Source organism: Topomyia yanbarensis, chromosome 3 (genome assembly GCF_030247195.1).
Source record: "Topomyia yanbarensis strain Yona2022 chromosome 3, ASM3024719v1, whole genome shotgun sequence".
Lineage (NCBI taxonomy): Eukaryota > Metazoa > Arthropoda > Insecta > Diptera > Culicidae > Topomyia > Topomyia yanbarensis.
This window is the reverse complement of record NC_080672.1, coordinates 177,907,627-177,923,890: the sequence shown is the minus strand read 5'-3', so window position 1 is coordinate 177,923,890 and position 16,264 is coordinate 177,907,627. Positions and strand designations below refer to the sequence as shown.

At 39.4% G+C, this 16,264-nt stretch overlaps 1 protein-coding gene across 1 annotated transcript; it reads right to left on the bottom strand.

Moving 5' to 3' along the window:
* Positions 1-635: 635 nt before the first annotated feature.
* Positions 636-15,935, bottom strand: LOC131687418 (cytoplasmic dynein 2 intermediate chain 1). Its single transcript, XM_058971497.1, has 6 exons — positions 15,416-15,935; positions 5,391-5,482; positions 3,560-5,271; positions 3,350-3,506; positions 2,900-3,290; positions 636-670 (listed from the first exon to the last, which is right to left on the bottom strand). The coding sequence occupies exons 3-6, from the start codon at positions 5,245-5,247 to the stop codon at positions 636-638; spliced, it is 2,271 nt and encodes a 756-aa protein (XP_058827480.1). The 5' UTR covers positions 5,248-5,271; positions 5,391-5,482; positions 15,416-15,935.
* Between the last annotated feature and the right edge of the window lie 329 nt (positions 15,936-16,264).

Here is a 16,264-nt window from a genome sequence, read left to right as displayed (position 1 = left end):
AAAAAATTTTTTGGCGTAAAGTAGCCCCCTTGTAGGGGTGACTTTACGCCAATTTTAGCTCTTTAGATTTCACGTTCAATCTTGATTTTCCAAAAATTCTTTTCAATGACTTTGGAGGTACTTGTGCCATATGTAAAACATCGAACAGTTTCAAATTTTAAGTTGCATGATCGTAGTTCTTGAGTGTAATGTATAAAACGTTCTATTTTTGGCGTAATCACCGATGACGGTATTTCAAAACCCACTCGTCAAACTCGTTCCAAACACAAAGATAATTACAAAAATATTGATATCCGTCATTATCCCGACGAACTAGTTATGAAAAAATAGTTCGACAGGCGTATTTTTGGAGTCAATACGTTTTTATGTACAACGTATCCAACACATAAATTTATTTAGCGCAGCTCTGTCTACAAATCAATATAATCTTAACAATAGCAAAACAAACTTTAATTTCGTTTTTACTCTTATTTTTCTATAATAAACAGCTGTGCGATTGCTACTACGAAGGGTGAGGAAATTACGCTCCGTAGCGGTATAATGAATTTGTTTATATAAACATCGCGTTAGCCTTTTAAAAGAATTAATTTTAAATTTAACAATTTCTATCGCTTTCCGAATGCGACGATACTACCTCAAATCATTCCCGAAAGCGACGTCGAGTCCTTGCCTATGAAGCAATGATTATTATAGAAGTCATATGTCACAGACACAGTATTCAAACTGTGCTATATTTTCATGTAATTTCCCGGCTTATAATCACCAAAAGGCTTCCGAGCCGAACAAGAAGTTTAAAGAAAAATCTAATTCCAACAGCTCTGCGTAAACGATATATACAGCGCCTCATACTTTTTATTGGAATTACATACAAGGCACCCTCTGAATGAGTCAACAAATGCATTCGATGAGTGAGCGAATTTTGATTCATCCATTCGTTTCAAGTATTTTTTAACCACTCACTTATGCCCAGTTTACATTAATGCTGGTTGCCATCTGCTGGTGCCAGCATGCTGGCAACCAGCACACTACCAGCATAATGTAAACGCTTGCCAGCAGCTGGCACCAGCAGATGGCATGCGTTTACATTATGCTGGTAACATGCTGGTTGCCAGCATGCTGGCATCAGCAGATGGCAACCAGCACTAATGTCAACGCTACATTATGCCCAGTTTACATTAGTGCTGGTTGCCATCTGCTGGTGCCAGCATGCTGGCAACCAGCACGCTACCAGCATAATGTAAACGCTTGCCAGCAGCTGGCACCAGCAGATGGCATGCGTTTACATTATGCTGGTAGCATGCTGGTTGCCAGCATGCTGGCATCAGCAGATGGCAACCAGCACTAATGTCAACGCTACATTACATATGTAGGGTTGACATTAGTGCTGGTTGCCATCTGCTGGTGCCAGCATGCTGGCAACCAGCACTCTACCAGCATAATGTAAACGCAAGCCATCTGCTGGTGCCAGCTGCTGGCAAGCGTTTACATTATGCTGGTAGAGTGCTGATTGCCAGCATGCTGGCACCAGCAGATGGCAACCAGCACTAATGTAAACTGGGCAATAGTGCGTTCGCTGACCGTTCGGAGTGCACAAACATGGTGGTGGAGAGAGGATTCATCGCATTCTCTCATGGTTCGTTGCTTCATGCTCACTATGTTGATTGTGTGCGGCTGAACCAAGGATGAATGGCTATCAGATGCAATCAATCGAATGAGTGAATTTTCCCATGCCTGCACATGAATGTCATGTGGAAAGTTCATACTATGTGACTCAACAGCATGACAACCAAAATTCAATCGTAAAACATATCCTATTCATGTGAAAGTAGTATGAATATAATTTGAAATAGCACATGAACTGCGTTTTAATAGATTTTCATGTGAAATTCGAAGGGAAATCATTTGATTTGCTTTTCAACATTCAAGTGCACTTGAAAATCATGTTAAATTTCTTTTGGTTTTACAGTGTGATTTTTTATCAGTGCACGGAAGTTGCTCCGGAGCAAAAAATACTTCGTCCTTTTTACTCCGGTTTGCAGAAGAAGAAAAAAAAGCGAAGAAGAGAGTACAGTACGTTTTTCTCCCTGTTTCCTCCGGAATATTTCCACTTTCTCCTGATACTGGAACAAACCTAGCGTTCTCGATTTGGTGAGAGAGAAGTGCGGCGCTAGTATACCATCACAGAATGTTCGGGAATTTTACAGGCAATAGAACTAGCATGAAATAAATAAAAAAAAATTCTAAAAATGTGTGAAAACTCCAGATTTGCGCATTTTTTTTTGTTTATGTATTTTTTATTCATTTATTTGTTTATCTGTTTGTTTAGTAAACAAAAGTTAAAATAAATTAAATTGAAGGATCATGACTATCGCATAAGGAAATTCTATGTTCCCGCTTCACGGTGTGGAAAAACTGCTTTTTTCGTTTTCGATTTTTGCCCCATTCTCTGATCAACCCTAAAGCGTGTGCAGATCTAATAATCTACATCGGTTTCCATAAGGCTTAAAATTAATACGGTCTTGCTAAGGAAGGCAGTGTATGGTCGTAAAAATTACCCTGCACATATGTAAGCTATTTGGGACCATCCATAAATAACGTAGCATTTTTGAGTGATTTTTAACACCCCCCTCCCCCATCGTAGCATTTCGTCACAAACTTCTAAATACTACCCCTGGTAATTACGTAGCTTGACGGTAACTCTACCCCCTTGTCCCCGCAATTTTTTTTTAAATGAGAAGCTATGTTAGTTATTCCCCTTTAAAAAAGCTACGTAGCATGACATGACCCCCTACCCTCCTGTCGTCACACATCATCACAAAATACAAAACTCCCCCTCCCCCATATAATACTACGTCATTTATGGATGGTCCCTTTCTGAAACTGTATTTAGAATACTTACAGCCATTTTCCAGTATCATTGAAATATTTGAATCAATGTGGTTGACCACTATGATTCGTCGATTAGTTGAAATGATTGCTTTATTTTCGAAGATTAGCATGTCGTTGAATATCGTCAATTCAGAACTCGTTGGATAGTCAACTATATTGTTATCATGTAGAAGGTTTTCCAGACTACCCGTTTTAAAATGCTGCGTTTGTGTTTGCAAACTAGGTGCTCTAGCCGATCGTCGTGATAATCCACTTAAATTTAAGACATTTTGTTGAATGAGTAGAAATCTCGCTCCATGAAAAATTGTATTGAGGTTTTGCTGGTCTTTCTCATTAACGTGTTGGTCTACCAATGATATTGTCCATGTTATGAGTAAACCTGTTTCAAACAGTGTTAGAACCTGAAAATGTAATATTGTTAACAAATTGTACTTGTGATTGGATAATGATGATGATCAACTTGTTGAATTTTGAGTCGATTTGAGTGACCAATTGATTTTATAGCTACAACTCCTCCACAATGATGTATGTTTGTAATCGTAGATACTGCGGAACTGGTGATCTGGAATGGCACTACTCCTGCATCACGTTCTAGTATATCCCAAAGGCATAATGTCCTGTGAAGAAAAGCTATTAATGATTGTTCCTTCAATTTCTACTACTGATATACCCATTGGCAGTTCCTCCGATGAATATCGGTCCTCTTCGCTCTGAACACGTTACATTTTCCCAGCATGTTAGTACGGACTCAGGCTGGATGAAGTTTCTTGTATTCCAAACACAGATAACATACCTATGATGATTAGCTCCCACGTGACACTCGTGAGTCGTAATTAACGTGTGATGTTGGTTGGAGTCCATATGTCCGGATAGTATTACGCTGTCGCTTAAGAGTTTGTAATCATTGAATTTTATCTTTTTATTTGTGACATCTTGTGGCATTTTCTTGATTTTTTTGTTTATTGCTGTTTCCACAGTTATACACGAAGATTGCAAAAAATATCGCAACCTATTTATATCAGTTGTGACATTTATTGCCTGATGCCTTATGGCAGCTTTATCTGGTTTTTGTACAAGATTTCGAATAAATTCATTCAAAATATCTTTTTGGCATGTTATCTGGTTTGTAGTATATACACCTTCCTGTCCAATACCTAACTTTTCTTCAATGTACATTTTTTGGTTAACTGCCATGTTCTGCAAAGTTTCTTTGGAGAACTGTGGTGGATTTTGAACCCAACATGACTTATATAAAATTTGTTCAGTTTGTGTGTTGGCTGACATGGTTTCAGCTTCAGTTTGACTGTAATTTTGTACTCCCCGAACTTTGCCGTAATTTTTCACAAAATATTCATATGGCGCAGGTTGTTCTTCGAACACATCGAAGTGCATAGTATTGAACGAGACTTTATCCAAAATGTCTGCGTGTCGTTTCAACAGAAGTTTCTCTCTATTTACTGTGGTATCAAACAAACCGCTATTCATACCGGAATCAGGTTGATTGTCCATTTGTTTAAAGATTGAATCGATATGAAGATTATCTTTCGGCGTTAGTGCTTGTTTCATCTTCATATCGTAGTTTCCAGAGTCAAGTTTTTGCTCGCCATTATGTTGTGTTTTTTTTGCTTCTTTCTCAAAACCATCAGTGTTGGAACACGAGGAAGCAGATTGCAATCTTGATGTGTTTGATCCTTCTGATGATTCCGACGATCGCGAAGAACATATGGAGTCTTTTGAGGATCCAGATTCAAAATCTGACTCATATGACTCAAACTCTGATTCGTAGTGTTCGTTTTCGTCACCGTTATTATTATCATCTTCCGCTTTCTTGGCACTCACTAAAGTCTTTGATTGGATTTCTCGTGAGGGTATATCAAATGATATAGGCGATTTTACTTTGGTAGTCATAGTAACATCAGGAATTTTTGGAACATTGTTGCTTGCAGTGATTTCCTCTGGCTTTAATGTTCTTGTACGCGTCCTATCACGCACTGCAGGAGTTTTTGGATCGTTCGCTTCTATACCTTTTAGTTTGCGTGCGACGGGAGGAGAAGAAATTGTAAAATTTTGTTGTTTCAGCTTTCTGTTGCTCACTTTGGTCGTAATAGCTGCATTAAGCGAATTTTGAACTCTTTTCAGGTTCGTCACACCTCTGATGCGTTGTTCATTTATGTCGCCACGGAATTCATCTATTATATTTTTTTCGTCTGACTTTGTAGCTATGTGCAGATTTGGTCTGTTAGGCTGTGGTTCCAAAAGAGTTTCCTTGTTTTTTGTTAAAGATTCTTTTTTGCTTGATTTTGATGCAGTAGGTCGCATACGCAGTACCGGTTTATGTTGTCTCGTGATTTTTTTCATGTTTAAGTGTTTTCAAAATAATAACTGGAATTAGAAGGGGCATCTAAATTATTCAAACATTTATACTTGTCGTCGTTATTATGTTTTAAATTTTATAAGCTGTCAGTGGAGAATTACATAAATGAATGCAAATTTTTATTTACCTTCACTTTTTATTTCCTAGCCAATTTAATTGCGGGCCTGATGTTACTGGTGTTATTGATGACGTAGATCGGAAAGCAATGTAGCGTTGCAGCTAAAATGCGCAAAACAAGATGAGAGATTGTGTGGTACGAGTTGAGATACTCAGACAGTGTAACGCATGCTGAACATAAACCGGCAACCCTGTGCGTGTGCATTCATGCTGATGGCACCCCACCACGCTCATCGTTGCATCCGCCATTAACACAGCCTCTTTCAGCATCCAACCTTCAAGCAGGTAAGGAGTGCGGCAACATATCCACATAGGTGGTCCCTTTTCCACTACCGTTTGAGCTTCCACAATGGCGATCCTGCCATTTTTTTTCTTGCAACACAAATTCCGAATTAAAATCTTCAATAACTAAACTCTAACGTGCGAAAAGGGACCACTCAGAACCGAAAATGCAGAAAGAATAGTGAAAGTGGAATTTAAGTGCGAACAAGAGAAAAAACATAGATGCTTTGAAAAGTAAGTTATGTAGCGGAAAAAACATAATTGCATTATTCTGAAACAGAAGCTAGCATTGAGCGGACCTTGACGATCGCGCTGCTCCGAACAGTAATAACGAGCGGGTCACCGCGCTAAGTAGGCCGCAAGATTGTGCAGACCGGGTCGGGAGACCGCGCAGAGCGGGTCGGGAGACCACGCAGAGCGGGTCGGGAGACCGCGCTGAGCGGGTCGGGAGACCGCGCAGAGCGGGTCGAAAGACCCTGAAATGCAGGTTAAAAAAAACCGTGCAAAGCGGGTTGAAAAAATAAACCGCGTTGACTGTAGTGAAAACCCATTCCGTCGTTTTATTATCAAGTGAAGCGGATCTTAGGATCGTGCTCCAGAATAAGCAGGGCGATTTTTTGTTCATATAACTTTACAGATAACAAAAAGTAAGCGTGCAAAAATACGACAAACAAAACTGTCAAACGCGAGCAATAGACCTTTCTCGTCCGACCTAACCCCCTTTTTCTTATTTTTATTCAAAAGACTACACATTTTTAAGAATATTTCCGCTGAAATGAGACTTTTTATAGCTATCGTGATTTTTTAATATATTTTTTAAATTTGAAAAATGCTAGAATGTTGAGTATTTTTTTCACCTTTGCAAGAATGGTGGGACTCAAAATATGTGTTTGGGCAGCACTGTTTTGTATATTTTTGCTTGGCTTCCTGGCAACGCGGCAAATGAAGTGGTGAGTCGCGGTACAAAGTTCATTGGTTATGTAAACAAACTAAAGTGAACCTCTCGGTGGAGAACGTTGCATGGTAATGTTTAACCTCACTTTTTTGACAGTTCAAAGAGATTGTTTACATGATCTTGGAATTTTTGTTGATTCGATCATAGTATGAGAAACTTGGTTTGGTTTGTTGTTAAATGTTAACACTTTCCCAACAAGGTCGCTCAGCTGTATTTTTTAATTGATGTCGGCATCATACATTGTTCCGTTAAATTTAACATTTTTACTTTTCTTGTACATGAAGCAAGGAATTTGAAGAAGCAAGGAATTTCTAGCCAAACATTTGAAAAAGGCCTACTGCCAAATGCAAACAAATCGAATTTTGATGTTCTCTATTAAAATCCTGGGACAGAACCTGTGGATAGATGTTTTCTTTTTCTTTTTTCTGTTCATTTTATCTCTTGTCTTGCATAGCCACTCTTTCTTCCACACATATTTTAAATGGACTGGCTACATTTGACAGTTCCCCCTGACTGCATTTGACGGTTCCCTTTGGTTGCATTTGACAGCTCCCCCTGGCTACAATTGACATTAGGTTTTTTCGTATCCACACGTTTCGTCCCAGTTAAAAACTATCTATCTGGCCATGTACATAAACATAACGCAACAATGGATTATGAAGAATTTTGATAATGATTTTATAACAAATTATAAAAGGGCCCGGTTGATATAAAAGCCCTAACTAACAATACACTTATTATAAAATGATTATAAAGGATTATTGTAACTGATTCCAAAAGGATTATAAAGGCAGTGAAATACGTACTCAATGAATTAAGGGGTGTGTCTGATGTAAACAATATGCGCAATCAAACTAAATAAAACAGTATTCAATTTTTAAATAGTGAATTCGACCAAAACTTCTTTTGCCTTTTTCTCATTTTCAAATGCTTGGGTAGAATTTAGATTATTTTATCGTTGTTGCGATCAATTTCGTTTAATTTGTTTTGTTCACAATGTTAGTCGCAGAGCATTTTGGTGATCTCTGGCAATTGATGACCTTTACACCCCATAATAGGTCCGCTCCTGTTGCTGCTGTTTCGCCCTGTCCGGCACCGAGTCAACCAATGGTCCAATCTGCGCCGCACTCGTCTGTCGCTATGTCAGTGGCAGGGACTTGGATTAAAGGCCAAAATTTCAGCTACGGTTGGTTGTGTTGCTGCAATCGGTTTGCCTTCGGCCACGTTGCACATTCGACTAACGGGAATATTCAGCGATTCCGATTCGAAGGAAGCAGCGCCAGTAGCAGACTGCTTCGGTTCAGCAATACGCTCCGGTATCGGACGAAGCTAACACTCCGACAGGACGAAGGTTTCAACGAGGGGCTCAGGAATAAGTAGCAGAGTCCTTGCACTTCCTGCTTGTCGAGTGAACAATTCCGACGAAACCACTGCCGCTCTCGCCAAGTTTGATCACCGTAATAAGTGCGACGTCAGCGGTATAGTGCCAGGATTAGTCGAGAACAGTGCCAGGACTGACTTGCCAAGAGCTACAAGATTAAATAGCAATGCGTTTTCAAAGTGACCATAGTATAACGTAGAGGCTTTAGCCAGATGATTTATTCAGCAGAATAAGATAGCAAAATTACCCAAAACATAAGACCTGGCTGCCGAAGTGAATCCACACACATCATCACCTACAGAGGCAAGCAATATTGGAACGCAGCGAAATTCCTCACAATGAATTGATCTCGTTAGGTGAAATTCCAGGAAGTACAATTTTCAAAGCATAATTTAGTCGACCGAAATTGTAGTCCTCAGTCGAGAGAGAGAGAGAGAGAGAGAGAGAGAGAGAGAGAGAGAGAGAGAGACTGATAGAGTAGCAGCAGCTAGGAATTTTCTCTCGAAAGCTAGCAGCGGTTTCGCGTATCCTGCACTAAGTAGAGAGCGTTAAGACAGATCTCCATGTTCCGAGTTTCCAATCGTGATCCTTTATTCGTCGCCTGGGTCGTTGCCGATTGTTCTGGGTCGTATTCTCTTCTGTATTGTTCGTTATGTGGGTTTTTTAAGGGGCGGCTTATAGGGCCTACGCCAACCACCTGTCTCGCCGGTGGACAATCGTGCCAGGACTGCTTAAGGTCCCACCTGGCCACCAGGACAGGTTTACACCTTCCGAAGAAGGGTAACCCCCCCTTCCCTGTCAGCATACGACCAAAGTTCCCACTGGGGTTGGTTACCCGATCTTCACTAAGGTTACTCGTATCCCAGTCGACGCCACGGGGAGGCCAGGGCTAGGAGTTACTGGGCAGGAAGCTAAGGACCGCAAGTGGGGTCTATTTTATGCCTTCAGGTACAAGAGGCTTACGCACTGCCCAGTCATTGCCGATCATGGCGACGCGCGGCTATGGACCGAGTGGAATGGAGGAATCTTTTGTATACGGCACAGGCCACTTTGGCCTTAATCTGTTAATAAATAAAAAAAAGACAGATCTCCGAAACATGTCAAGTGCTATCAGATGAGAAAAAACGTCGCATCTATGACCAGTACGACAAGGACGGTCTGCTGACCAACGGTTCCGTCCGGTACCACCATAACACACGACACCGGCGACACATATATATTCACAACATACTAATTACTTATCCTTCCGAAAAAGTAAATAAATTGACTATGCAATTTATCATTCACTGTCTAGCAGTTTCAGAAAGCTTTATTGCGGTGCAAAAATGATGGCAATCCCGAGTTAATATAAATTTACATATAATTTCTCCTCCCTGATATTCTTCCAGAATGTATAATGCTCTGCATTCTTATCACTCCTATCAAATCCTTCTTACTCCTTATCATCAGTGCCGAGCACTGTTTTGCATTTGCCGGCTAAATCAACGACAATGCGATAATCGTCAATCGACGAAACTTTTGCTGTAATGGAACTTGAACACAAATAATAAATAATTGTTCCATTCGAAAGCGATGTTGTCCTCATGTTTGCAGCTATCATACGCTGGTAGGCATTCTGACCAATGGAAACGTTTTTCGGTATGGGCATTGAACGATCATTTCAACAACTTATCATCGACCGAATTCGTTACCTATAAAGTTCAGGTAAACTTCACCACCTAAAAATGAGTAATCAATCGGATCATCTTGTTAGGACTTAACCCACGAGCAAACAAACAAATGTGTACAAATCCTTATCCATCATTCAGAAAGCAATCGTTTTATAGCCCAATGCTTGATCTTACGATTCAGCATATGCCACCGGGTTTTGCATCCAGCGCCGATTGGTCAATGTATGAACCAGGAGTGACATTACGCATCTCGAAACGAAAGGTTTATTGTATTCATGCTTGTGTGAAAAGGTCGATTCGAATTGGTTGCATAATGTGGCACCAGGTTCCCATTGTTCCAATCCTCATCCCTCTTGAGTTGATAGTCTTTCAAAAAGTATCTTTCAAAAAGTATTCAAATAATGTAAATTTTAAAAGTTCATGTAAACAAGTCTTAGGTTAACAAGCAACTGAACTGTCAGAAAAGTGAGGTTATACATTTTCATGCAATGCTCTATGTTTTTGACAGGTATATGAATGAATCATTTCAGCATCAGTGATGCCAGGTCTATTTAAACAATAGCCTGCAGTGAAAATATAAAAGTCTGCAGATTGCTACAAAAATCTTCAATAAATTTGACATAGAAATGTAGTATGTATATATTTTAAATGATCAAAAATGTTGAAGGCTGGTGTATAAATTGGCTGGCATAGGCTTTGTTCTGCTAAATATTTGTAATCTGCAAAACATCTGCAGTGAAAATGCAAAATCTGCAGATTTACTAATATATATGCAGATCTGGCATCCTTTTAGTATTCCCCACAGTAAATTCATCCAAATGGTGTAAAAATACGGGGAAACAAGGCAAGATAGGTATTCAGAATATGGGGTTAAATGAGCAGCTTGCACTATTTTTGATTTTTTCAATAGTTAGAGGTACCAAATCATCGCGGCAATCGGCAGTAACGAATTGGGGATAAAAAAGGAAGCATCCTATCATATAAATTTTTTTGACGAGAAAGGTCTATTATGTCCGTCACATTGCCGACTCAGAATCGGATGACGTTGTTCGGCCAAATCGCCGAAAGCCAAACTAATATTGTGGAAAAAGAAATAGTATTGTACGAAGACATCGAGCAATGATAACGATGGCTCGTCTGGTGACGTAGATAGCAGAACAGATACCGGTAGCGTTTGTAGTGTGGATAGCATATGTAATTCGAATAATGAATCACCTAGACCACCGTCCAATACCTCTCCGATTTTAGAAACGAGATACCAGCGGATTGCATTAACGCTGATCGGATTGATCATATGGAGAAGACGATCGCGAAGATTAACACTGACCCATTCCCAAATCGGTCCAATACCGAATGATGAGGTCGACAAAAGCTAGAAGTTCTCGAATGACGTACATCAACATAGCAGCTGGGAATGCTCTTCCAAGCAATCGATGGGACCACTGAAAACCGTTTCCCAATGGAATTGCGGCAAACAAAATGTGGGAGGAGTGCAACCGCAACGTTGAGAATTTTGAAATAGCGGCCTTCCTTAGTAATGTAATCGACCCCGTCAAAAGGACACCGCTATTTTTCCTTTCCATGGGCGAGGAGTTGCAAGGTATCGTAAAAGCTGCTAAATTGCGCCCGTGCTTAGAGAATACAATCTGTTACATGACATTTGTGGCGAACATTCAAAATTACTTGCAATCAATGACGGATACTGCCGCCGAAAACGAAGCGTTCTCGAGAATGAGGCAAGAGAACGGCGAATCTGCTGTTATTTTCCATGCAAGTTTGTTCATACAACTACAGTTTCGAAGACGAGGACAGGTTTGTACGAGCACAGCTCCTGACGGGCCTCAGAAACCGAGAACTGGTGTAGCAAGTTAGGACAAATGGTCACGATATGAAATTCATCGTTCAGTCAGCGACGCTGAACAAAGTTTTCGAATCCAAAAGCAGACAGCGAGACGAATCCAACGTTTTGGAGCTCAGAAGCTGTCATAATCGATCATCATACGACCAATCAAATCGTAAGCGTAGGTGACAAAGGCAGTAGACAACCCGCAATGATGAATTCAAACGACGGTCACAAGGACGGCGTTTGAAATGCACTCGATGCTCCCTTTTCAATCATAGAAACGGACAATGACTTTTTGGTTTATAGCCAGCCAACAAGCTAGGATTGTTGTCTTTTTTCATTGTCACAAGATAGCACAACTCGATCACTCGAGAAATTGGTGCTTGTCATAATGGTGTTTCGCTATATCTCATTAACCCAGTAGAATTTAAAAATTCTGAAAACGCCACATTGTAGAGATCTTAAAATTAAGTAACATGGCATATTTAACTCAGTTTACCCCAAAATGGCGTTTGTCATAAGGTAGCACAACAGCGACGATATATTTTCATTTCAGCGTGTGAGGAGCGGATTATAGTTACTTCACAGTATCAAACACCTTGTATGGTGGGTCTATCTATCGTGCTTGTAGTTGAATTAGTGAGTGCTGCTATATTCTAGTTGTAACTGTCATTCTGAGGAAAAACGAGCTTTGTGGTTGGAAAAGTGTGGACACAGCACACTTGAAGTTTTTTGTGTCTATTTCCCGAATAAACGAAAAATACAAATCAAACCTTGTGTAAAGTAAGCTTTAAAATACTATATTCTTGAACATTACCCGAATAATATCTTTTATTGGTGGGTTTAAGCGCGTCCTGCACCGATGAGCCCAGAAAATTAATTTTTCACGTGAAAAATTATTGAAATAGCGAAAATAAATCTCGGAATATGCCAGACGTTCCAGGAAGCGGTTATATAATGCAATAACACATTTCGAGCAAAAGTATACAACCAATTCTCTGAAATATGTTCCCTCTCCACGATAAACGACATTTACTGAAGATCATCTTATCACCATGGAACCAAAAAATCCTCACTTTCGTCGACTAAAATAAAAAATTCTCACTTTCGTCGACTAAAATCAAAAATATGGTTTAACGACATCAGGGTATGTCAGTGAGCAGCAAATCCATACGAATATAACGTCTGAAGAGCGTTTGATCACCCTTATTGCATAACATAAACCACGACGGCTAGAATAAACTTTGCTAAGTTGGAAGGAAATAAGTCTGTAACTTCACGGAAAACCCCGCAATCACAAAAAATAAATATTGCAATTTTTGATTTTTGTCTTGACTGTTTCAACTAAAAATTGCTGATTCAACTAACTGTTCTGTTGATTTTCGCATCATCAATTGGCTGAAAAAATTAGTTGTTTTTGGATGCTGTCAGTTTCCTGAATATAATGACAGCAAAGAGGAAACAAAAATTGCAAATTTCTTTTAACTATTTTTTTAGTTGAAAAGGATACGTTAGTTTGCTCGCTATGCTTATTTTGTAAAATTTTTGAGGCTAACATAAAAGAGTTTGATTTTGAAGTTTAGATTAATAAACCAGTTATAATACTTAGAAGTGCCTAACTAATTTAGTAATATATATGTGAATTTATCCAAATATTATTATATAATACATCAGGTAGACAACAAATTGCATGATTCGACTGATGCTCGAACGTGAACAAATCTGTATGTATGTTTCATGTCTATTTTACAAAGCATACATCTAAACAAGATCTGTATTTTTTTTGAAGATTCATCATGAGCTCATGGTTAGAAAGAAGTTCGAAAATAATGGAGCTCCGATATGGCAATGTAAAATGAGTGAGCCGACTAGAACACTTCTTAAACATTATTCGGTCGATCTGGCCGGAACCAACAGATTGTGAATATTTTCCAGCCCATTTTGTAAAACATCGCAGGTATTTATGAACATGTGTCTGATAATCTGATGAAAAGTTATCGAATTATTGATCCAATGTTACATCGTGGAGCGCGATTTGGACCAAAAACAACATGCGTCGATTTTTCCTACATTAATGTAGTGAGTGAGTACGTGCATAACTTATATTTCGATTATTTCAGTAGTTAATTTGTTTGTAACAGTTCAAAACGAAAAGCTATGAAGGTATAATGCTTATCAACACTTAGAGTTTGACAACTATTGATAGTACTCTCCATGATTCTGGTAAGGGTCTCAAGGTAATCACTGAATAATAAAGCCCCAGCCAAGGATTCATTGTAACAGTAAGATACTACATTATTACCCTATCTGCCAAACATAAGCTGCGATGTCCGTTGACATAAGTCATGTCAACGGACATCGCATGAAACGGAATTTACTACCAAGTCTATAGTACTGCCTGGAGGTATTACAATTGTTCCACCTGTATGAGCCGTAGTTAATGAGGCTGCTCTGCATTCAGGCATTAGGGACGAGCGATTTGGTGTTTTGTTCAAAGAAATTCTCAGTGTTCATAGGATACTGATACTTACCGCTTAGTGCTATTCGAGTCACCTTTCGTTTCATAGAGTTATTGCTATAATATACTTTCAGATCGTTTAGTTCAATCTTATGCAGTGTCAGTAAATCTTGATTGTAAACATCACTCTTGAAAGTTTAACACCTCGCACGTTCTTCTTCGGATTTAAGACATTTGTCGCACCATTGCACGATCTCTGCCCGAGTTCTGTCGACAAACACCTGAATATTCTCCCGTCGCATTGCCTCGCAACGGTTTAGCTCGGTAAAAAGTTTGTCATGTTGTATAATAGTTATATTTTTCAAATTTCTTCACAACCGAGGGACGAATCGTAAAATATTTCCACAGATTCTTTAGTATAAAACGCATTTTGTCGACAGTCTTTAAGAAGTTCGTACTGGGAACATACCGATTCATGCAAGTGTCTAAGATTTGATATATTGTATTTTGTTGGAGAAAAGTTACGCTCATTGATCAGCTCGTCCTGACGATCCGACTGCGGAGTGAAATATAAATAGCCCTTCAACATTTTAATTTCGCGGCGCATCGCTGCAATATCATCGAATCGGTGTAACTTCTCCACTCGAAGACCTTCAAGATACAAACGAAAACCTTGCATTTCGGCCACTGACTGTAGCGGATCGTTTTATAGTTCGCGAAGAGACTCGTATATTTTTGTTTCCAAAATTTTTCCTCTTGCGGTTTTCGCTTTCCTCGTCGAAAAACGTTTGAACGTCCTCTGGCAGTCGACTAATATGATCTTGGCAGATGTGTTCACCAAAAATCTCCGACCACAGGTCACTTATTCGGTTGCAATATCATGGGCCTTGCGAATTACGTTTTGCTTAATTTCGGCAATCGGTTTCACCAACGGAATCCATATCTATCGAACTATCACAACACAACAGCGATGCCAGATTTACAGACATATCTGTATTTTACAGAGTTTTGATGTCTCCTACAGACGTAGCCAAAGATCTACAGACTTTTATAACGGTAATAATGTTTAGTAAAATTGCACTAGAATAACTGTTTTCGAACACGAGTGATTCCTTCACAATAGAATTCTACTTACAATCTATTTTTAAAGTAAAATTTTAGTTTAACTAGAATTTACACAACCATCTACAAACTTTTACAGACATTTTAGTTATTCTTCTACAGACATTTCAAAAAAACATGTGGCATCGCGGCAACACAAGCAATTTTTGATGCTAATTAGGCTGTGCAGACTGACGAAATCAACTAGCAAGTCGATATAAATTGACTTTTACTTGAGCCGTGTGTACAAACATTGCTTCGCAGTGTTGGTAAACACGGCTCACAGTAAAAGTTATTATTGATTGTGGCAGTAAAAACTGGATTCTATCCACACTGCGCACTTACTATTCTTCTATTGAATTCTTCTCATAGACTGGTTAGCTCGACTGGTCTGTCCATGAAAATTCCATCTCTATCACTTGAAATACATGTGATTTGACAGCTCGCAGTTTTCAGTAGCAGTTTGATCACTCGCACTTCGAAAGTGCGGAGTCCAGGTTGGTGGGAAGTGCGCAATATCCATGTCGACTTCGCCTGCGTGCACAGCCTAATTGTTTCGCTTTGGACCAGGAGGGTGTCACTCCTGTCATTCGCTATGGAGATATACGGACTTTGACAGTAGTCAACATATGATGGGCCTAGCTGCATTTAGGCCCACGTCGCCCGTGCATTAGCATTGGGTTGTTTTGATTTTAACAAAGGCAGATGTTGGCTAGGATAAAATGGCTGCCTAGCAGGGGGCTGCTTTGGACGCTGTGAAACAGGGATACCAGGTCGTATTTCTTGAAATCTGTGCGCTGCCTGTTTAAAAATCTGTGCAAATCTGTTTTAAAGAAAATGTTTCGAATGAAGAACATTTAAAGTTACGCAAATAAAAAATTTTTAAGGAAAACGTACAAATTTGTCTCAAAATAGGAAGTGGCGAACTGTTTTTTTGTTTTTGCTCGAAGCAAAAATTTAGAAATCTGTGCTACTCTGTGCATTATAACAAAAAACTGTACAAATCTGTACATTAAAAATTGAATATCTGTGAATCACAGATTAAGCTGTGTACCTGGCATCCCTGTTGAGTACATTTCATTTCATTTTCAGCTATTCCTCCTTGTCAAACTAACCCAGTAAGTTCAACCGGAATACTGCCCAGTAAGTTCAACCGGGAAATAAGCCGGAATGCTGACTGGATATCGTTAATAT